This window comes from Protopterus annectens, chromosome 2.part2 (assembly GCF_019279795.1).
Source record: "Protopterus annectens isolate FY-2018-M chromosome 2.part2, PAN1.0, whole genome shotgun sequence".
NCBI classification, from domain to species: domain Eukaryota; kingdom Metazoa; phylum Chordata; order Ceratodontiformes; family Protopteridae; genus Protopterus; species Protopterus annectens.
The window spans coordinates 562,368,013-562,391,374 of NC_056730.1; the positions used below are offsets into that span (position 1 = coordinate 562,368,013).

Here is a 23,362-nt window from a genome sequence, read left to right on the forward strand (position 1 = left end):
TTGGCCTGAATGTATCCACAAAGACCTAAAAAGTAAAAAGTCATGGACATTCAAAAGCTGTATAGCTGAAACGCTTGATGCTGTTAAGGGAGCATTTGCATATATCCCATGGGCCTCTATTACAGAATGTTTAAGGTATTACACAGTGACAATTCTAGTTTGGCTAGGTTTTTCTTGTAGTTTTAACTGCATGAGTAGTGGTACTACACCTGCCTGGCTGCATATATACAAGATTGCTGTCTGTGCCACTGTTCTGGAGCTTTTTTTTAACACCTGTATTAAATTATCATTTAAGACATAGGCATGCATACATTAAATGAAAACAAGCCATATTAATATTTTCATGCATTATATATTGTTTTTTTAACAGTTACCTTTCACTTTTTGCTTTACAGATGGTTTAGATTTTGATTTCCATTTTTTAGTAATTGCATTTTTGGCAGTCAACAGAATTAAACTTAACAAAGCCTTACTGTGTTTAGGCAGTTCAGATCCCATGTCCCAGCTCAAAATAATTATTTCATTAGTTACAGCCATTTGCTTCCCCAACTTTCTGTCAGAGTACTCTGTAGGGGAATTAAGTCTGCAAACTGGCTACACACCCAAAAAACATGTTCTTATCTCCCTCTCTTCTCCATCAAACCACAAGGAGGGAGTAGAATTGTTGGATGCAGATCCTTAAGATAAATAACTGTGTATAATATGGTTGAAAACGGAGAAGGGAAATTTTGGAAAAAGTGATGACTGCAGTTGGGGCTATTAGAAAATAGGCAAGAAGGGTGTGAACTTTATTGGAGAAAACTGGCATAGGAATAAGAGTATTGCTGCTCTACAACTCTGCACTGACCTGATATACTTCTGGCTAGCGTCTGTGGGTTGCTTCTTCTAAGAGTTCATAGCCATGTATTTAGGACTGTTTGTGAGTAAGATGCTAAGTCCTAGTCTGTCCAGTGTGACTGGCATGTTTTCTTGCTTTTCTTACATTATTTTAATGCTTAATATTCATATCAGCCTGTGAGAGATCAAGACCTAGAGACAGACCAGCATCGATATTTGTCATATTCCAAACTGCCCTATCCCATTAAAGTATTATTCTGTTAAAGTACCCCTATGCTTACTTGGCTGTGTAATGCAGAGGTATGGAGTCTTGACTACACACCAAATAATCCTCTTTGACTTGCCAATCCTGGTGCCAGAGTAGCTGGTTAGAGGAAAAGAGAAGCTTGTGCTGGCTTGCTTGTCTTCAGGGGAGGGAAGTTTGCATGGTTGTTGTTTAGTGGAGGCTAGGTAGTGTAGCTGCACGAAGAAAGAAGGATCAGAATATTGGTCCAGTAAGCAGATTGAAATGCTTCATTTGGAGTAATTGTAGGTGGGAATTTAGACACGCATGTATAGATGTCCTTCATGGATGCATCTGCAGTCATAACAAGTGGGTTGTCCTGTCGTCAGGCAGCCCTGCAGTCGGCCGGATTCCAAAGTCCGGGTCCGCTCGCTGATGTCGCACTCCACCCGACGTCATCTCTGTTGGTCTTCATAAAAGCATCAGCCGACGCCATTTTCCTCAGTCTTTCTTGCCGCGTGGCTCAAGCAGAAGCTGTTCGCAAGTGCCGGTCGGTCGGATCCAGAGATTACTTCTACCGAATACTACTCAAGACTTCTAAAGCTAAGTACCCGCTGGGGACTCTTTCTTGCCTCAGCCGATGTCAGAAAAAGTTAACAATTGTTTAACCTGTGGGAAACAAATACCTCATAAAGATTTCCACTCTTACTGTCTGCCTTGTTTAGGCCCAGCCCACGACGTAGCAGCCTGTTCGCCTGTGCCTCTTTCAACCGATAACGCTTAGGCGCCGGTCGGAGTTTGCAGAACAGTTTTTCGGTTCTGATTTTGCGTACATTATGCCGCCGGATCCTCCGACTACCCCAAAAACGCAAAGATAAAGACCGACCTTTCGCGGTCCGCGGTTTCGGCCGAAACCACGGTAAAGCAAAGTGTCTCGGTTTCGGCTGAAACCGAGAAAACTGCTCAAAGTACAGCTGAACCTATTCTTACAACTGAGGCCCCTGCTACAACTCTTGAATCGACCTCAGAAATTTTACCCACCACGGTGGTTGACTTATCAGACACCATCCCCTTGGATGTCTCTACCCCAGCACGTGGTGCTGCTAGGCCTCCAGCTGCCATGTCCATTAAGGCCTTCGCCAGGGCTAAAGCAGCCAAGACTACTAAATCAGTGCCTGTAAAACTCCCCTCATCCAGGCCCTCTTCTAGTTCTCAAATGCTTTCTTTGGCAGAAGATTTAATTTCTTTAATTAGAGGATCTCAATCTCACCCAGACAGGGCCTCTCAGCCCCCAGAGAAGAGACCTAGGGCAGAGCCCCCTGAGCCAGTGTCTTCTGATGATTCTGCTGAAGAATCAGACATAACTGACCAGCCTGAGGCTCCCTTCTCCAATTTTGAAGATTCGGATGCTGAAGAATCCATTCCAGCTGCTTCCCCACCAGAAGAATTCTCCTTTGGGGAAACCTTGCATGCCATGCGAGAACAGTTCCAATGGCAGCAACAGGATTTCTCAGACTCCAGAAAAAGACTTAGGACCTTTCTGCACCTCCCACAGCACAGGCCCTTAGCTATACCTCCTGTTCTCTCTGTGGTGGATGATGCTTTCAATGATGTTTGCTCCGCTCCAGACTCATTACCCCCAGCCCCTGCCAAACCAGACAGATTTTACAGGGTGCCAGATACTCATCACCACCTTTACAAGGCCCCACTTGCAGACCCAGAAACTATATCCCAGGGTCCCAAGGCAGTAGCCGACCACAGCTAAAACCCTATTCCTTCTGAAAGGGAAGCAAGGTCACTAGACAGATGGGGTAAAAAGGTCTACACTTCAGCTACTCTCTCAGCTAGAGCTTTAAACTGTCAATTTCACATGATACAATACCAAGAGTTTATGCTTGATCAGTTAACTAAAAAACTAACCACTGATGAATCTCTTGATAAGAAATATGTATTAGAGATGGTAAATAACATACAACAGGTTAGCAACCATTCCTTAAAATGTGGCTATGATGCACTGGAGGCTTCATTTAGATCAGCCATGACAGGCACAGTGATAAGAAGGCATGCATGGCTAAAGGAACAAGCTTTACCGGATCATGTTAAAGCTAAGTTGCTAGATGCTCCTATGGACAAGACAAGCTTGTTTGGTACACCTGCCCAGCAGGTTATGAAGAAAATGGAAGAAAAGGCAAAATCTGTTCAAACTGTTAAAGATTTCCTGCAGGTTCAACGCCCAAGGTTTAGCAGGAACTGGCCTGCCAAAAATTGGTCCTTTCCTGACTCCACAAAATTTCAAAGGGGCAGGAATAGACGTTCCAGAGGCAGAAACCAATCCAGAGGAGGTGCCTACAGAGGACGACAGTGGCAAGGTAACAACAGAGGCACAGACACAGCCACTGCCACTACATCAGCACAACCACAGTGACTTAATCCTAAATCCGCCTACCAGGGAACAACTAGCAGCTCCTCTAGGCGGAAAGTTAACCTTATTTTCAAAGAACTGGCACTACATAACAAAAGACAAGTGGATTTTACAAACCATAGATCAAGGTTACCGGTTTCACTTCCACACTTTACCAGTCAAAAGAGGAATGCCAAATCTACCTCCAAATCAAAATACAGAGGCTCTACGCCAGATAATGGAGTTAGCAAACATGAGAGCTGTGGAAAGAGTGCCAACAGCAGAACAAGGAAAGGGGTTCTACTCCAGACTATTCCTAGTTCCAAGAAAGGAAAAAAGTTGGAGACCAATTCGCGACCTGTCCAGCTTAAATACATACATCATTGTCCCAAAATTCAAAATGCTGACCCTACAGCAACTTCTTCCCATGCTGGGCAAGGAGTCTTGGCTGGTAACTCTAGATCTCAAGGAGGCATACCTGCACGTCCCCATTCGACCAATCTGCAGAAGATACCTCAGATTTCTTGCAGGATCAGAGCACTATCAATTCTCAGCATTGCCCTTTGGCTTATCTACTGCCCAGAGTATTCACAAAATGCCTGGCATCAGTAATCGCCATTGCAGACTACAGGGAATTCAAATTTACCCATACCTGGACGACTGCCTGCTACAAGGGGACAACAAAAGCAAGCTGACAACAGATTTACAAAGGGTCATTTACTTGCTACAAGGACTGGGATACACAGTCAATTTACAAAAGTCAAGGCTGATACCATCCCAAACAAGGACATTCTTGGGCTGAATTGGACACAGTACAACAAATGGCATTCCTGACTACAGAAAAACAAAAAGAACTTCCTCTTTACTTCTTGGCACTAACAAAACTGAACAAGTTAACAGCAAGGAAAGTTCTGCAGGCCTTGGGCTTCATGGCATCATGCATAATCTTGGTCCCATTTGCCAGACTACATATGAGGAAACTACAGTGGTACCTAAAGAATTTATGGTCCCAACACAGACACAGTCTAGAAACAGAAATCCCACTAATTCCATGCTTAAAACAGGAGTTCCTATGGTGGGCTCAGGCATGCCAGTCAAACCCAGGCCTACCCTTTCGCAGATGTCAACCAAGCCAGACCATCACAACAGACGCTTCAGACCTAGGATGGGGCCCACATGCTGGACAAATGCGTGCAAGGATTATGGACACAGGATCAACTTCACCTGCACATCAATCTAAAAGAAATGCTGGCAGTAAAACTGGCAATCCAAAAGTTCAAACCATTTCTCAAAGAGGGCCAGTTGATGATAAGGACAGACAACACCACAGTCATGTGGTACATCAACAAACAGGGAGGCACTCATTCATACCCCCTATGCAGAATGACCTTGGAGCTGTGGACCCTGGCACTCAGCTACAACATTCAGTTACAGGCAATATTTGTACCGCGGAAAGACAATACTCTAGCAGACATATTAAGCAGAACCACTTCGGATGCCCACGAATGGAAGCTGCACCCGGACATCTTCAACACCATCTCAAGTAAATGGGAATGCCACAGATAGACGTATTCGCATCAGCTCACAATCACGAGCTCAAAAAATTCTGCACAAGGACATTGCACCCACTAGCATGGAAAGTGGACTCACTCTCCTTCAACTGGAAAGGCCTAACAGCATATGCATTCCCACCTCTTCCTTTGATACACAAGGTACTACTAAAAATCAAGGAAGAACGCCCAAGGATAATCCTGATAGCTCCAAACTGGCCAAGACAACACTGGTACCCACTACTGAAGAGCATGTCTCGAACAATATGTGGCCAATACCCCTGATGCCTTTGATGTTAACTCAGAACAACTACAGCATCATACATCCAAACCTAAAACGCTGCAACTGACTGCATGGAACATCACATAGCAGCAGCTAATCCAGAACTTTCCCAAAGAGTTAAAGACATTATTCTGGAAGCACGCAGACCTTCAACAAGAAGGAACTATGCTGGAAAATGGAAAAGGTTTGTCATTTGGAGTACGGAAAGAGGAAAAGATGTGTCAAACATAGATATGCCTAACATTCTGGAGTATCTGGCGAACTTCTTCATTCAGGCCTGTCCTACTCCTCCATCAAGATACATGCATCAGCTATTTCAGCAGAATACAGCTTTGATCCTCCTGTTTTTTCGCACCCTTTGCTCAGACAGTTCCTCAGAGGAATCAAGAATGTAAAACCTCCAAGGAAACCACCATTACCAGCTTGGGATTTAAACTTTGTGCTAGAAAAGTTGACACTATCACCCTTTGAACCAGCAGCAACAGCAGACCTACAACACCTGTCATGGAAAACTGCTTTCCTACTGGCAATTACTTCAGCAAGGAGGGTTTCAGAACTACAGGCCTTAATGGCAGTGCAACCCTTCCTAATCTTCCACCAAGATAGAGTGTCCATGAGGACTAATCCTACGTTTATGCCCAAGGTGGTATCCAGAGTGTCTTTAAACCAGGCAATCCACCTACCTACCTTCTTTCCCAACCCACAAAACAGAGGGAAAGAATACTACATACCTTGGATGTACATAGACAGCTACGCTACTACTTGGGCAGAAAAAAATAGCAGAAAGACTGACCAACTTTTTGTAGCCTATGCAACAGGAAGAGAAGGAAAAGCTATTTCCAAACAGACAATCTCCAAATGGATAGGAAATTGCATACGATACTGTTACTCCTTCCATGGAAAACCAATTCCACAGAACATAAGACCTCATTCTACAAGGGCAACAGCCACTACCACAGCCTTCTTACGAGGAGTGGCAACCAAAGACATTATTGAGGCGGCTACTTGGACCTCCGTGCATACATTTGCCAAGCATTATAATTTGCCTCTATATTCCAGATCCCGAGCAGGGTTTGCCACTGCTGTACTGCAAGGGATCCTAAACACACCATAATCTACTTTTATCCTCCTCCCTAGTTGGCTATGGTATTCTACCCACTTGTTATGACTGCAGATGCATCCATGAAGGACATAGTACAGTTTTGTACCTACCATAAATGTAGATGTCCGAACTGGATAGCATCTGCAGTCAGGATTACCCTCCCTCCTTCCCCTCTGTGGTACTCCTAGGGTGTTTACCCTCCTAATAGCTAGCTGTTGGGGAGTCTTTTATGGTGTATTTGTTTGTATATATGTACATATTTGCTTATTGCTGTGTTTACCTCTATCTATTTGGAAACATTGGCATCTATCCAAATTTTTAGCCTGCAAGAGGGCTACTGGCATCTGGGGCAAGAAACACTGAGGAAAATGGCGTCGGCTGATGCTTTTATACCCGAAGACCAACAGAGATGACGTCGGGTGGAGTGCAACATCAGCCGAAGCCGGACCTGGACTTTGGAATCCGGCCGACTGCAGGGCTGCCTGACGACAGGACAACCCACTTGTTATGACTGCAGATGCTATCCAGTTCGGACATCTACATTTATGGTAGGTACAAAACTGTACTATATACTTGCACTGTCCTTCGGTGGTGTGTTCATCGGCTACCATTGGATGGGAATTGGGGTATGTAGAATCTGATAATTTCCACTGGATGACCATGATCATCTCCTATTAGTTCCCTTTCTTAATGTCCTACAATCTGTAATAAAGTTGAATATACAGTTTATGGAGGTGAGGCAGATTGTGACGATTTGGGATAGACACCCCAAAGTATATATTTTTTAGTGGACAACTATGAGTGCAGCTTATACATTCAAATCTTTTAGCTATGTCTGCTGTTACTCCCATCTTAAAAAGAGTTTTTGGTCTTAGCTCTACCTTCATCTTATCCCTAGCTTGCATCTTTGAACTTCATTATAGAAATGTTAATCTCGATTCCCTTTGCATCAGAAACTTTTGTGAATTTTATAAACCATTCCTGGAAACTTTGCATCTGTTAGCAGAAACTTCAGAACTGATGAAAATCTGCAAGCATTACTAGACATGCTTTCTAATAATTATGTATTTTGTGGTAACGTTTCTGACTTCGACAGCAGACTGCTTATCAGTATTGATCCCAGTTCTCCCCCCACCAGTCATCAAGACACCTCCAGTATGATTCTTGTCAGTTTTTCTTAGATATGTAGAGGTATGCAGGGAATCCACCTTTCAGATACTGGTGTGGCAGTTATCCAGGCACACAGCTGAGTGTTATGCTTTTGCCAGCATCTCACAGTAAGAGCTATTTTTGATGGTCCTTAACCCTTCCCCTTGAGTGGAGACATGAGTACCTGCTTTGCCCCCTAACAGCTTGTATGATGCTCCTACATGCATAAGTCATCCAGGGCTGCCACCACTATCTTGGTGGGTTATGTCTATGTTGTACTGCACTGATCCCCTAATGTATGATGTCATGCTTGCACTCCAACACTGATTGTGTTTGAGAGCAGGGGCTGACTAGGACCCACCCGTTGTCCTCTGCACCACTGTCAAGTGCCTCCTGAGCCACTACCGAACTCTGGTTACTTGGGTCGTAATAAGAGCTTTATCCCTGAACGCTACTGATGCTTCTGCTAATATTGAATACTTTTGTATTTGGTTTTCAAAATATTTTAGTGCCATTTGTTACATTATCATCACTGATGGTTTGCAGTGTTGCTCCAAAAGTACATTTGTTGTGCCTTTTTAATGGATTTAAACTATTAGTCTGTTTAAAAGATAAAATGAATACATTGCAGTTTTTTGCACACATACATACAGACATACACTTATGCTTTTAAATTTTGTTGAAACTGTGTTTGAAAGAGTTCCACTGGTCCACCTTGCCTTGGCTATAAAATTAAAAAAAAGATAATTAAAATCTCATGTATAGTATTCCCCCCTTTAAGATTCTTAAGTTGCGTGCATGTGCACATTAGCTCCTATATGGGTTCACTTGACCTTTGCCAGGACATTTCCAGAACTCGTTTGTGTATAACCCATCATTTTAATTGTAGGTGTTCAGTATAGTTGCCTTAATATTTTTTCCTGTTTGTGTAATCAATAGATCAGTCCAAACATCAGTTATCCTTTCATAATGCAGTATTACTGATGCTTCAGGAGCACACTTGCTTTTAGTGCTGGAAGACTAAAAGACTCTGGGTTCTGTTCCCACACCGGCTGATTCGATTGCTGATATTACAGTGACACTTTAGTACAGCATCAAAGGGTGCTGCTTTCCTGAGAGTGTTGTCCTTCAGATGAGACTTTAAACTGAGGTCCCATCTGCTTGAGTTGATGGTAGCTCAGGTGGATGTCAAAAATCCCACTGCACTTATTGAAAAGAGTAGGGAACGTTCCCTGATGTCCTGGCTAAATTTTCTCTTAATGGCATAAATGCCACCTTGGGTATCCCCTGAAAAGAGGTTACTAGTGTAGTGGGACTAACCCTGCCAACAAAGGAAAATAAATACTACACCTGTCAGAATTCAGATCGCGATTGGCAGCATCACAGTATCTTCCTCCTGTTTCCAGGTGCCTATTTCTTTGCCAAAGTGATTTGAATCTTTCCACACCACTAGCTATTTCATCAGCCCACAATTTCCTCTCCACTCAAACTGCAAAAAAAGACACTCTTTACTTTCTTGCTCTAAATGCTGTTCATTTCATCGCAAACTTTCATACAACAAACTTTGTGGACCGCCTTAATGTGTCTGTATTGCTCCTCCTTGCTTTATATGCATTCATTATCTGAATGTGAAAAGCATGCTACATCCTTTTAACTTGATTCTATTTTCATCTCATATTTAATGTACTTAATTACTGTTAACATAGCACTCATTCTTTCACACTCATAGGATCATAGGAAGTTACTAGACTATTGGCCCTGAGGCCTTTATAAGCCTAGCCAAGTGTTTACCCCATGTTTAGACAAATTAGCACCCAATGCCCCTGTCCAGCAGGGACATAGGTGAAATCCCAGTGGTATATTTTCTGCTTCCCATCCAGTTATCCAGGTTGCGCTTAAAAAGGGGTTAGGAGGTACTCTGCTTGATGTGGACAGGGAGTCTATTCCATAGATGAGGGAGTGTCTGGGACACAATCTGTCCCACCACCAAGTCCTGTTGATGTCACAGACATCAGTTTTACTCCCTCTCACTTTTTCCAGTTAGAGGTTAGCTTTTACATCCCCTGGGTAGATCTGGAACCTGTGTAGCCCTCATTGTACCCTAACGATCTTTTTTTCTTTTTAGGGGGGAGGGATTTCCTGCCTTCTCTTTATACACAATTCCCCACCCCTACCCTCTTGTCACTGCCGTTAATTGTCCCTCTTTATGCAGGTCCTGCTTGTTTAAATTAAATTGCCTTCCAAGTCATTCCCACTCTGAAAATACTGATCTTCCTCTTCCTGTCTCACTTGAGTCTTTTAAAATTCTTACCCACCCTTTTCTGAAAGTGTTCACTTTCCTTTGTATTACTGACATGCTGTTTACCCAGTCATATTCATGTATGTAGTTCTCTCTGAAATTTCCCATTCTTCTTAAGCTTGCCAATCCTTTCTAAATATTGGCTCCATGTCCTTTTCCTCTCTTGCCTATATATTTTAGAAGTTTTCCTGCCCTCTTCTCTATCCACTATCCCTATACTTTTCTTGTTCAGTTACATCTTAAGATGAACCTCCCAGTATGTACTACACAGTAATAGCTAAAATTTGTAGCACCTCTGTCTTATCTGCTTTTCTTTACTTTTTTTTCTGTCCTGGTTCTAAGTCTTTTTTCCCTTCCTATCAGTTGCCACACAGTTTCTGCAGCTCCTTTTCTTGTGGTTTCCATCATCTGGTGTACACCAGGTATATATTTCTGAAAAGACCTTCATGTTAACTGTGTTAACTCTACCCACTGACGTAGCTCCTTTATTTCTGCAGCTGTTCAGTAGGACCTTTATTTCTTTACTTGCTTTCTTCTTTTTTTATTCCTTCATTATTCATAGATGTCTAAACCTAGACAAATGCTTCATTCCCAGCTGTAAGTGTATGCTTTATCTAGATGTAGTTTTACTAGGCAAGTGGTGTGGCCTGTCTTCTGGGGAGATCCAATGAAGTAATTGTTTTTGACTAGAAGAAATTTTACCAGGTTATCAAGGAATTTCTCTTATTTTTCATTCTGAGCCAGTAGGTGGTAGTATAGGGTCACTACTGGGCTCAGCCACTTCCAGCATGTAATAACATAGTTGAAAATGCTACAGAACCTTTAGAGCCTGATACAGAGATGGCAGAGGCAGTTGTGACCCATTTTGATGGTGAAGGGCATGAAATGCAAGACTTAACGGATTTATTCCAGGAAGAAGAGCCAAAGGATGGAGATGAGACTGACGAGAGTGTGATGGTTGAACTAGTGCGGGAACAGGAAGTTTCTGAAAATGCTGTTAAGAAACTTGGAGAGAGAGAGAAACAGCTGTATTGATTGGATGGTATAAATCATAGTGTAGGTTATTTATTTATTGCATTTGTTTACCGGGAAAGCCCACTGGGCCTAAAAGAGCCCATTTTCTGTGAAGGCCCGGGGAGAAAAGCTCCATCAAGAACATAGATGCAGAAAAAAATTAAACATTAATTGGTACAGAAGTAGAAACAGTGTTACATATAGTGGTTACAGTAATATATACAGACTATATACATCAGGAATATAGTTGGTTTGATTACAGTAACTTATACAGAATATATACATAAAAACAGGAATTTAGTTGGTTGCCAGATGAATTCAGAGTGGTAAAAACGGAGATAAATTAATCAGCATTATTGTGCCAGTATCAACAAGTGATGAAAGAAAAAAAAAAAATCTGGAGAAAGTATCATTAGTCACTAGTAGTAAAAAGCATAGGAATTTAGTTATAATATAAGGAGAAGGACGAGGATAGGTTATAGAGCAGGTACATAGCCAGGAAGAGTTGAGATTATTTTGTTTGAAGGTGGTGATGATGCCTGTGTTTCTTATAGAAGGAATTTGGCTAGTTGAGAATCTGGTTTTAAAGATGAAGCGAAAAGAATTGATTCAAACATGGAAAGGAGAACTACAAAGACAAATTGTGAGGCAGGCAGACAAAGCAAGGAGGAAAAGGGAGGCACAGGCCTGCAGAGGAACACAGAAAGACTGAATATGCAGAGAAAATGATTGTGGTAAGAATCTGAACAAAAACGTTGGAGCTGTTAACAAGTATGATAATATGGATATTATCATTTTGCCACTTGTTTTTAAGACACAATAGCATTAATTCATTTAGGTAATGAAGACTTTTATGAAGTGACATTTAAAACTTATCAGAAAGTTTTATACACGAAGTAGAGAAAAAACTACGCTGTCACAGTAGAAAGACTTTGTTTCAGAATTATTATGTAGTGAAAAAGCAAATTAAATGTGCATTTCAGAACATCAGATATGAAAAAAAGGTTAAGTTTTTTTTTTTTATCTATTTGTAGAAAAGTGCATAATGTTAGTGTTTGATGAAAGAAGTTTGGGATAGGAGGTTGGGAAGTATAAGTAACACTGAATGTAAGTAGAGGAAAAATATAGCATGTACCAAACAGCATAAAAATGGAGAAAGGGCACTATTACATAATGGGAGCAAACTAAAGTTTTTTTTTTTTTTTAATTGGGGAGAAGCAACATGTTTGGTGCAAGATTGTAATAAAATATGTGGACAGTGTGGGAAGACTGAGAATGCTACCAAGAATTGTAAAACAGTATGTAGAAATTATAATGTGAGTGGACATTTCTGGTTTAACTGGATTTGTTAGAACCAGAAGGGAAAAATGAAGAGAACAACAACAGTTAGTTGAAAATGTTACTGAAGATATTTGTGAAGAAAAGTGTTATGGGGAGAAACGAGTGAAGGAGAGAAAATAGAAAATGCTGGAAAGGATGAGGTAAATAGAGAGAGGTGTGATCTGCAGACAGAGAAGTCCCAGATGCATGTTATTAGAAAGTGATGGAGAGTAGGGAGAGTTGAAGATGGGGGATGAATGAGAACAAAATGAAGAAAAATAATTGGGGAAGGTGTGTCGGTCACATTGGTGCAGAGGTTAGCGTTGTCACCTCACAGCAAGAGGTACCTCAGTTCGGTTGTCAGCTGGAGCACCTTCTGTGAGTTGTCTGCCTGTCCTCCCTGTGGTTGAATGAGTTTTAAGGACATGCAGTAGGTGCGTGTGTATGTCTTCTGTGAAGGTTTGACACCGGACAGGCAACTCGACACCTTAAAAACTCCACTGCCAATCAATCTGCAGACCGTGATCGACTGTGGTGACCCGTAACAGGTGAAGCTGAAAGGAGAACAAGAAGAAAAGCAAAAACTGGAAGTTAGAAAGATTGGAAATAAGTGGTATAGGAATAATGGCATCAAATGTAAATAATGTCAGGAGTTGGTGACTGAATTGTGTAAGAAATTAAATATGGATGTGATGTGTTTGTTGAACACGAGGTGTGTGAAAAGAAAAGAGGTGAGGCAGTACGAGGAAGGAAGATTAACTGGTCAGTAAAAATGTTCAGGAAGAGAGGTTTTGATAAGAAGTGAGGAAACTGAAAAATATATATATATGTGGCAGTAGTTGTACCTGGGAGATGTCAGACTAATATGCCTACACTGATATGTCTGAAAGGAAAAAGATGTTTGAATATGTAATGGTAAATATGTCAGTAATTATGGTGGGAGACTTTAATTGTAATTTGAGGAGGGAAATAGGAAAAATAGCACAAGATATTAAGGTGATGGAAGAGTCTATGAAATGTGGAAGGTTGAAATAGGAGGAACAGGGATTGGATATACAGAAGAGGAGTTTTTACAACTGAAATAATTGTGTGATGTATCCAAAAAATGTGAAGGAAGTGATAGGTAGTTGAAGTGGCTGAATTTTCAGATCACAGAACAGTATGGACTGCAATAGGAAATGATGGTGAGGTAATTAAGGACAGGAAATGAACAAAAAGGCTAACTGGTGAGGTTAGCAAAAAGGGTGAATGAAGGAAGAAAAAAATTAAAGAAGTAACATATGACCATGAGGGTGCACTATGAAAACTGGACATATTGATGGATATTGTGTAGGGAAAGGCATAACGTTTTTATTTATTTTGAAAATTGAAAAAATAATGGAAAGTAAGACTAAATATAAACTATGAGAAGGTATGAAAAAAGAACAAACAAGTGACAAGAGAAACTGTATGAAAAAGTGAAGACTTTGTATATTCAAAAATATTTTAAAAATGAAAGAGGAAGTTTCACCCTTTTTTAGAGAAAATATAAACAGGAAGAAATTATGGAAGTTTTTGATGAGTTTGTGAGTAGAGTAGTAGAAGGAGAAAATGGAAGGTGAAAAGTAACTGGAAATGTGCAGAAATATGTAGAAGAGAAAATTAAAATGGAAGAATTGGAGGAAACTGTAAAGGCGGGAAGAGAGGAATTAGCACCATAACGTTGCTATGCACAGGGACTCAAACTTTTCCATTTTTGCATCAAACCCTGCTGTTCAAAAAGCATTTATACAGTGCTCAGTTCCATTGGGAACATCACTTTCCCACAGTCCTTTGCTGAATGCTTCCTTGTCTGACCTTCTCGTACACAGCATTATCAGCATGGCCTAGTTCACAAGCTGGTGATCCTGTTGTGGGTTATAAAACTCTCTACTACCAGAATGTTTATGCGCTGATATCGGCTATGCAGTCCAAACTCCTCCCCCACTACCTGGCTGGCTCCACTAGCTTTTGGGCTGCTCATTTAACCCAGCCATACATCGGGCTTTATTGTCTGTGCTGTGGAGCTGGATTTCATTTTCTTTCTTTATTGGACATCATCTTTCTCAGACTGTAACTTTGTCAACCAACCATCCCTTTCATTTTCTTTCATAAAGAAAAACTGGAAGTTAAAAGCAAAGAAAGGAAAAGGTGATACAAGAGTAATAGTATTGTATGTAAATAGTATATAAAATGATATCAGGAGTTAATGACTGAATTGTGTAAGAAATTGCTTATGGATATGGTGTGTTTGTTGGGCACAAGGATTGTGAAAGGAAAAATGGGATCAGTTTTAAATTTTCCATTTTAAATGGTGTCTGCTCTAGTATTGGCCAGGAGCTCGCATTCAAGTGTTTTTGACGAGATGCCTTACATTAATAAGATGTATGATAAAATAAGGAACTAAGTAATTCACATTAAAGTAATAATAAATGGTAACTAGAAGATGGTTGGCCGTCATTAGTGTGGATGGTGCATTTCTGACTATAAGTCCCTTGGTGGTGTCCAATATCTTCTGTTGAAGCACTTTGATGTTACATGGTGGGTGTAGGTTCATATGAGCATGCTAGGATATCAATTTAATCATTTAGGGATTAGCCACTACAGTTTGTAGTACTTGGTCCCTCTATCAGTAAGGATATGAAGAACTAGACTGGAGTGAAATTACAGATCCCCATCCACTCATCCAGGTTGTATTTAAAGAGATTTAGGGAGCAACTTTGTTTGGTATAGCAAGAGAATTTATCTCATGGCTAGGGAATCCTTTTAGAGGGAGAAAGTGATCCTGATAGCAGATTCTGTTAATATTGCAGTGTAGGTTTGGATACCTAGAACAGGTACTGGTGATGCTGCCCTATTGTATGAACATATACAACGTCAGGCAAGACATAGCCGTTTGCAGCCCTGTAAGGTAAGCTGAAGTAATCACATAGAAGGTCTGTAGAAGAGTGAGTAGAGGGATAGGGCTTTTAGATATACTGTGTAGCTTAGGAAGCTCATGCATAAGATTTCCATGGTGAAATAGTTGATCTGTGTGGCCTGGATACTTACATGCCAAAGGAGATTTAATAGTATGGGTCTGATTAAGGGAAGAGTAGAGAGGAGTGATAACTTCAACCTGGAGGGATATGCATCTTGTTACTTATAATAGGTAGAAGGATTTTCTGAGGATACTTAAGTGGTAGTCTTTGTCCATGAATGTATCCAGATTTGTTACAACAGTATCTGTTTTGAGTTGAGTAGATGCAGGAGTGGTCTGGCTTCTCAAAGAGAATAGTACTTCATTTCTTTGCATTGAGCGTAAACCTGTTCCCTGACCCCAGGTCTTCATGTTGGCCAGGCCCATTTGGTGAGTATATGCATGGCATCTGGTAAGTTGATTGGAGCTCAGAGTTTACAGTAATCGGCAAAGTCAGTCAGCCAGAGACCCTTATTGTTTGGGCATTGGGAAGTATATGCTAAGGAGGAGTGGTCCAGGAATAGAGCTCTGTGAGGCACTGCTGGTGACCTACCCTTTCAAGAAGTGTGTGCCACCAAGCCTTAGTGTGTGGATCCTGTCTGAGGGACAGTTTATTCAGTTTAACTAGCAGTTAACATTTAATGGGATCAGTTTTTCAGTAGTGAAAGAATGTGTGATAGTGTCAAAGACCTTTGCAAAATCCAGATAAGCAGTATGCACTCACTTGGCATCATCCAATGATTCAGTGACCATCTCAAAGAAATTCACTAGGTTTAGTAGGAAGCACCTACCTTTCACAAAGTCCAATTGGTTATGATCAAGGACTTGTAAGCTGCTGGTATAATTGTTCATAAGTTCCATATTATGTTACATTATTTTACAGGTGATGCTGGTAAGATTAATTGGTCTTACCTGGACTAATTGGTCTATAATTCCGTAGGTTAGTGGTTGGGCTACCCTTGTGGAGGGTCTGTAATTCCCCAGGTCAGTGGTTTGGCTACCTTTGCAGGGTGTCTACAATTCCCCAGGTCAGTGGTTAGGCTATCTTTGTGGAGGGTCTGTAATTCCCCAGGTCAGTGGTTGGGCTACCTTTGTGGGGGGGTCTGTAATTCCCCAGGTCAGGTTTTGGGCTACCTTTGTGGAGGGTCTATAATTTCCTAGGTCACTGGTTGGGCTACCCTTCTAGAGGGGTTTCACAACAATTGTTTTCCAGGCTTCATACAGTGATAGGAGGGACAAAGTTTGAATATGTTTGAGAGAGAATTGGTGAGGCAGTGTAGTATGTTGTGTATACCAAAGAGCTAGTGTTTTTGTTATTGGAGAGGGTTTTTTAAGACTTGCTCAGGGTTAATTATAGGCAATGATGTATGAATTGAAAAGAGTGAAGAATGAACAAGGAGGGGACGGGGAGAAGACGCTACTAAATTTGTTTTGTAATATGTTGGTTTTCCAGGTCAGAGTAGGTTTTATTATTGGAGCGGGAAAGACTTTCAACAGTCTTGAATATTTGTTGTAAGATTTTTGATCTAGTTAAAGGCTTTGTGGCCATCTTTTGATGTGTTGGCAGTATTTAATTTCAACTTGTCTTTGCAACATATCACCTTACTTAGGAGTTCTTTACTTGCGTTTCTGAGGTCACTTCTAAAGTGGTATGATTTTAATTTATTTCTTAGAGAAAGCAGTTTTTTTCTTTTTTACTGGGATTTTGACTACAGGGTCTTGTTTCTGCATTTGGCATTGTATTTGTGGTGGATGGGAATAAATACGTTGATACAAGAATTGAGGTGAGAGTAGCAACTAACGATACAAGTATCCACATTTGCTGTGGAATTCCTGTGGAAGTGGAGAGCTTTTAAATTTGAATTAATCTGAGAAGGTTAGAAAATTGGTTTTGGAGAAAGCACTTAAGACAAGTAGGATTGTTGGTAAACAATAGGATTCATGTTAAACAAAGCCCCGCATTGGCCTTATTTAAGTGTAATTTGGACGATTAGATGGATAACCGGAAGTTCACCCTGGGGACTCCACCTGTGTCCCTCTTGTACAGGGGCAATAGGTGCTTATTTTAGTATCTGCTTGAACCAGACACCCTTGGGAACATGGTTTGAACTTAGCTAGGGTTGTAGCAAGGAAAAACACGGTTGAGTGGATTTGACATCTGCTAGGAGAGTGAGAACTCTGTGGTCTGGAGAGTTAGTGTTACTGATGTCCATAAGCCTCTACATATTTGTTGGTTTCTGGTTTATGGGTGGATGGGTGATATTGATTAGCCATAGTGTCTCTGCTTCCACATGCGCACACTGAGTGCAGCTTGAAAGGCCAAAGCACAGTCTCTGCTTATTTATTGCCCTTTTCTTGATGCTACTGCACTTTAGGCCTCTGCCAGGTGGCAGTGGTGCAGTAAGTCAGACCACCTCCCACTTGGGATGGGTTTGCGTTTGTGGCCAGAGTACTAGTCAAACTCCTGTCATTCTGGTGGTGCATTTAAGGCGAGTGAAATTACTTTCTGGAAAATGTATCTGTGGTACTACCTGCAAAATGCAAGTTCCATACTTTGTATAGTTAACTTGTGTGCTTGATTATTTGATTATTTTGTACTGGGTAGAACACTGATCCATAAAGGACCTCTTTTAAGCTCATCCTGTAAGAAAAAAAAAGAACAAAAGTGCATGCACACATGCACACAGAACAATATACTCACAGACCGTGATTAAAATATGCAAACAGAGTAACTTTTTTGGTTGTACAGTTAAGGGTAATCATAACACATTATCAGTCACCGCTCGCTTGAGGTGGTAACTGACCTCATTGGATACAAATCTTTCTGTGTTAGTTATTACAAAAACAAGAACTACCTTCAAGATTTACTACATAACTTTTCAAATTTAATTTCTACAGCTTAACACTCATTGTAGATACCTGCTGCTGTGGAGGGAATTAAGGGATTTTAAAAGGTTTCACCAGACTTGCTTGGGGGACATGTTTTATTTGAGTTGTGGCACATGCCCTACCATTCTTTATGCTTCTGCCTCCATCTTTTAACTCTGCTTTTGGTGTTATGGTCCAGTTGTGGTGAACATTTTCAGATTCTTTTCCTGCTGTGGTACTAAAATTCCCACTATCTCAAATGGATGTCACACCAGGGTTGTTGTAGCCCAAATGTATTACCTTGTAGTTATCTGAACTGCATGTCCATTACCATCTTTAGCTGACTTGATCTGCCTTTCCAGTCTTTCCATATATTGTCCCCATCCTCCGTGGTGCAACCAGCTTAATGATATCAACAAAAAGTTGAAACAGTTGTCTTTTCTCACATTACTTTATGCCTGTGTCTCTCTCTCTGTATGCTTGCTTACCATCTGGCTGCCAACCACAGTTGTTCCCATTTGTTTTATATCACCAAGGTGAGAACTAGTTGGGGTGTGACCTTCATCCAGGTAGCCATTAGGAGTTTTTACTGATTTTGTTAGCCCTAACCTCTTCCCTTAGCAGCTGTGGTCTGTACTGGAAGATGCTGTGACTTCATCTGTGAGTGTGCCCTTTCCTGCCCAAACTCTATAAACGGAGATGGCTTGACAAAGCCAAGTACATGTCCCCTCCCCACACTTTGTAAGCTGTGTGCGACTGTAGTGGTTGCTGCCCATCAGAATGTATGAGCCTGTAGTGGTCCACATTCCCTCATCAGCACTTTCAAAATCTGGGTGACTAGTTGATACTGGTTTGTTATTGCAGCTAATGATATTGGTTTGTTTGGGGACACAGTTATGGCTTTCTACCTCTTCTGTTCCCACAGATATGTTTGTAGCATATACACTGAAGATGAGGAGTACAGTAGCCAGCACTGTCCCTTGCTGTATTCCCATTTGTCACCTTCCTTATTCCTAACATTGTCTTTTGCCCACAACACAGAGTCAAACACTTCTTCCCAACAGCTGACCAGTTCCTCTTGTCTTGGTCCTATCCCAGAACCTACAGTTTTATTTTCAGCTCGTGGATGGGGCAGCATCTAAAGGCTTTGGTTAAGTTCAGAAAGACGTTTCACAGCTGTCACTTTGAAGAGTATTGTGCTCGTTATATTGCCTGTTCTTTTCATACAGTGCTGCCTTTTAAAGGCCTGGACTTATTCTTGAATGCTATTCTGTTCATTCTCTGAAGTCTTTTTTGTATCTGTGTGAATATATTGATTTGGATGCTTCAGTATTTTCTGTGCTTGAATTTTGCAGTTATTAATATGAGAATAAGTTCTAGCAGAATTTGAGTGACTGCATCATATGATGTTTGATTTTTTTTTCCTTTGAAACAATAATAATGCACTTTATTCTCCCTGATACTGAAATTGCATGTAGCTACTGAGTTATTTTTTATTTTATTAAATAGGATTTAGCATTTAAAATGATGTGTTGAAAATGTAATTTTTTTTCAGGATATTCTTGGAGCTGGACTGAATGCACCGTTGACATCTTATAAGATCATTTACGCTCTTCCAATGCTCACAATTAAAGAAGATAAAGGTATTTTTTTAATATCTAGTCTCAAAAGTTTTGTTTTAGATATGTTAGTTTGTGGCAGTAATACCCTAGTCATTTGCTTTTCTAGGTACTGGAGTGGTAACAAGTGTGCCTTCTGATGCTCCTGATGATATTGCAGCCTTGCGTGACTTGAAGAAGAAAGTGGTATGTTGTCTTTAGTGGCTATATTTTGTAATTTTTTTTCACTTTCAGCCTGCCAATGACTTTTTAAATTTCTCTTTATTTGCAGATGGTTGTTAGATGCAACATCAAGTAAATATTGGGCAGAAAGCCAATATGTGCATTGAGCTTTACTGCACTTTTCTTTTTGAGCCATCTTCACAGAGCGCATGACCTCTCATTTTCTAATACTCTGACATATACAAGTACTAACAGGAAACATATTGACTTTGTTTTGCTTTATTTAAATGTGGACATTTTTTCTCAGAAGCTTGTATTCAAGGAACCAGTTAGAAAGTGAAATATTAATGCTAATGTACATTGTGTGCAGTGTGTGTGTCTGTCTGTCTTCACATGTGCACATATACATGTAAACAAGACAAATGTGTACCTAGCTAGTTCAAAAAACATACCAAAACAAGTGTTAGAAAGAAAAAACTGTTTTCAACAACACTTTTAAAACAAGTTTACTACAAGTAGAAACATTTAAAATTTCTTCTTCCTTTTCTTATAAGGACAATGACCATAAAGGTGGTAGATATTTCATTTTCTCTTTAGAAATCATGGGAATAGATCAAATAAGTATGAATTAATTCTAGTTTTTGAAAGATGATTTTCATGAGGGACAGAATTACACATTTTGTAAGCAAAAATATTACATATCTAATCATGTCATTAATTCATACAAACCATGTTATAATTGACATTAATGAATAAAACAGTTGGCTCTTGATGCCATCATCATCAACCCCATTTTCTGTGTGGGGTTGGGATGTTGTATCAGCTGTCACCATCTCTCTCTGTTCAATGACACTGTCCTACTGTTTTCAACACTCATGCCTGACTGTATCAGGTGTTCTGTCACACAATCCATCCACCTCTTTGCTGGATGCCCTCATTTCCTCATGCCTTCTTCTTGTCTGTCTGAAATAATTTTCACCAGATTGTCTTCTGCATTTCTGCACGTGCCCGAATCACAGTAATCTGTTTTCTTTGATCTTTTCTGCAATTGGAGCTACTTTGGCTTCTGCTCTTATGTCCAAATTTCTTTTTGTTTGTTCCACAGTCTGCATCCTACCACCCTTCTCAGGCACTTCATGTCTTATCACCTTTAGCTTCCTCAACTGCTGTGCCTTTATTGCTCAGGTTTCTGTATCATACAGCAGTACTGGTCGCACCACTGTTTTGTACATCTTACTTTTCAGCTTCTTTTTTGTCATACATTATCCCTCACACTCTGTGCCAATTGGCTGCAGCTCCTCTGATTGTAGCTTTGACCTTCTTATTCAGAATTCTCTTCTCCTCGGCTGTCCCTCACAGATAATTGAAGCTATAAACCTGTTGCACTATTTTCCCTTCTATTATAATTCTCCATGTAAAGTGCAGAACATTGTGGCAAATAGGTAACAGGTTGCTGTTAATCATTTTATCTCAGCCAAAATAGATTATATGGTTCTAGTCCAATAAAGACAAGAAAAAATGTTTCCTTAACATAATTTTTATTGTCTTTATTTCAACATTTCTTGACATTGTATATGAAGAAGCAGGTTTGCAGAATTAACTACTCTGACACAAAAAACAGAAATGTAATGATGCATTTTAATAACTTAAAAGGGAGAAGATTGTAAGCACATTCAAGAGTAACAGAGTTACTACAGAAAGTTATGTGTTGCAGAGGAATTGACAGAAAATGTTCTTGCTTTAGTTTTAGGGATGTTCATATTTAAGCCATAGAAGCTACACCAGTATAGAACTTTATCAAAATTTGTACATAGTTCTTGGTAGCTAAACTGTGCAAGTCTTACAAAAGTGACATATCATTTGCATAACCAAAGTACATTAGAAGGAAAAAAAATAATATTAAATTAATTATGACTATAATAAAAAGTAAAGGCCTTGTGGAACTCCATTAAATCATTTAACAGATGAAAAGAAAACCAAGTCAACTTAATTGATAATTTCTTAATGGTAAGGTATGAACAAATCAGATGTAGAAAATCATAGCTTATACATAATTTAGTCAAACCTGATAGCATACTGTTGCACAAAATCATATCAGCAGTCTTAGAAGGGTCATTGATGAGATCCATACCAGGGGAAGACATTTCATAATCTTGGGTCTGACTTTCCTTATGCCAGACTTGATAAAAGCGGACTATACTGTTTACACTGTCATTCCATCCCAGATGAATACTGTGTAAAAATAAATGGAACAGACTGAAATGGAAGCATCTTTGCAGGATGACACTGCCTCCCCTCCAATATGGGGCTCTGCCTGCCCAACTCCAGAAAATAAATATAATCTTTTTGAAAATGCAACAACTTTGAGATTGTGAATGTAGTGGCAAAGACCACACATCAAGGCTGTGGATGCAGTCCCCCTGCAGAAAACATCTGTTTTCCAGTAGGCATTATTAAGATATGCAGCGATGGTGCACTTTGCAGTGGTAAGTTGGTATGCTGATTATAGTAGGTCAGTATTTGATAAGCAAGAGTAGAACCATAAGCTGTGTAGGACCACCTGTTTTAATCATTCAGTCCAAATTCGGTAAGAAAATGTTTTTTGAAGCAGTGCTGAAAGTGACCCAACAGTAATTACTTTGAGGAAAAGTGATTGTGGAAAGCTGTGCAGTAGGTCTGTAATCACTTCTGTTTTTTTTTTTGTTTTAATACTGGAACTAGTGTGAAGGTTTACTATTAACCACAAAAAGCACTTAGTAATATATAGAATTTAAGCTTGAAATAGTAAATAGTTTGTAATTATAGGGGTATTAAATGTAATCCATCTCGGATTGTAAAAAGATGAGTCCTGTGAAAATGCAGGCCACAAGCAACAGAAGCTTAGACTTGCTGAGTTCCTGGTGTCCTTGTTCCATGATCACCCCAAGAATACCAGATTGTCTTTTTTTTTGGGGGGGGGGGCAGGAAGTGAGCTGGTATATTCAATGTGGACAGGTGCCAGGGAGATGCTCTGGTAAAATATAAGGATGGGAAGAGGAGTTTGAAAAAAAAGCAGATTTAGTATATGTAATTTGAACTTGTTCTAAAACAAGTTTGGCCACATGCTGTAAAAGTTATAGATCAGAGTAAAACCCTTTTTGTTTGAAATCAACAATTGTGATCTGTTTTATCAGTTGGCTTCAAGTAGTGTATAGTGTATATGGTCTGTTTATCGAAGTTTCCATTAAAGTGTTAACCTACTATACAGGTGTACAAGTTTGTAATATATGTACATGTAATGTGCATGTATGTGAAATGGCTAAAAAGATTTTTTACTGTCATTTTTATGAACAGTTAGTGTCTGCTGTTCCTTCTTTGGTAGCTGATGCCCTTTGGTTATGTTCATGTAGACCATAAGGTTGCTATGAAAACATGCTGAATTGATGTTGCCAAAGCCAGCTGCTCAGACTTCTCAAGTCTGATGTTCTGCCTCCTCTACCATAATGCACTTCCCTCCCTGAATCTCCTCAGATCTCATTTGACTTTTTCAGCCATCCAACAAAATCAACAAAGCTCCTT

General features: G+C 40.2%; 1 protein-coding gene across 1 annotated transcript in view; it reads left to right on the top strand.

Moving 5' to 3' along the window:
- LARS1 (leucyl-tRNA synthetase 1) overlaps positions 1 to 23,362 on the top strand; it is a 1,303,086-nt gene that overhangs the window by 346,215 nt on the left and 933,509 nt on the right. The window contains exons 11-12 of the mRNA XM_044064023.1: positions 19,579 to 19,666; positions 19,752 to 19,828. Coding sequence (XP_043919958.1) covers positions 19,579 to 19,666; positions 19,752 to 19,828 — 165 coding nt within the window. The remainder of the gene's footprint in view (positions 1 to 19,578; positions 19,667 to 19,751; positions 19,829 to 23,362) is intronic.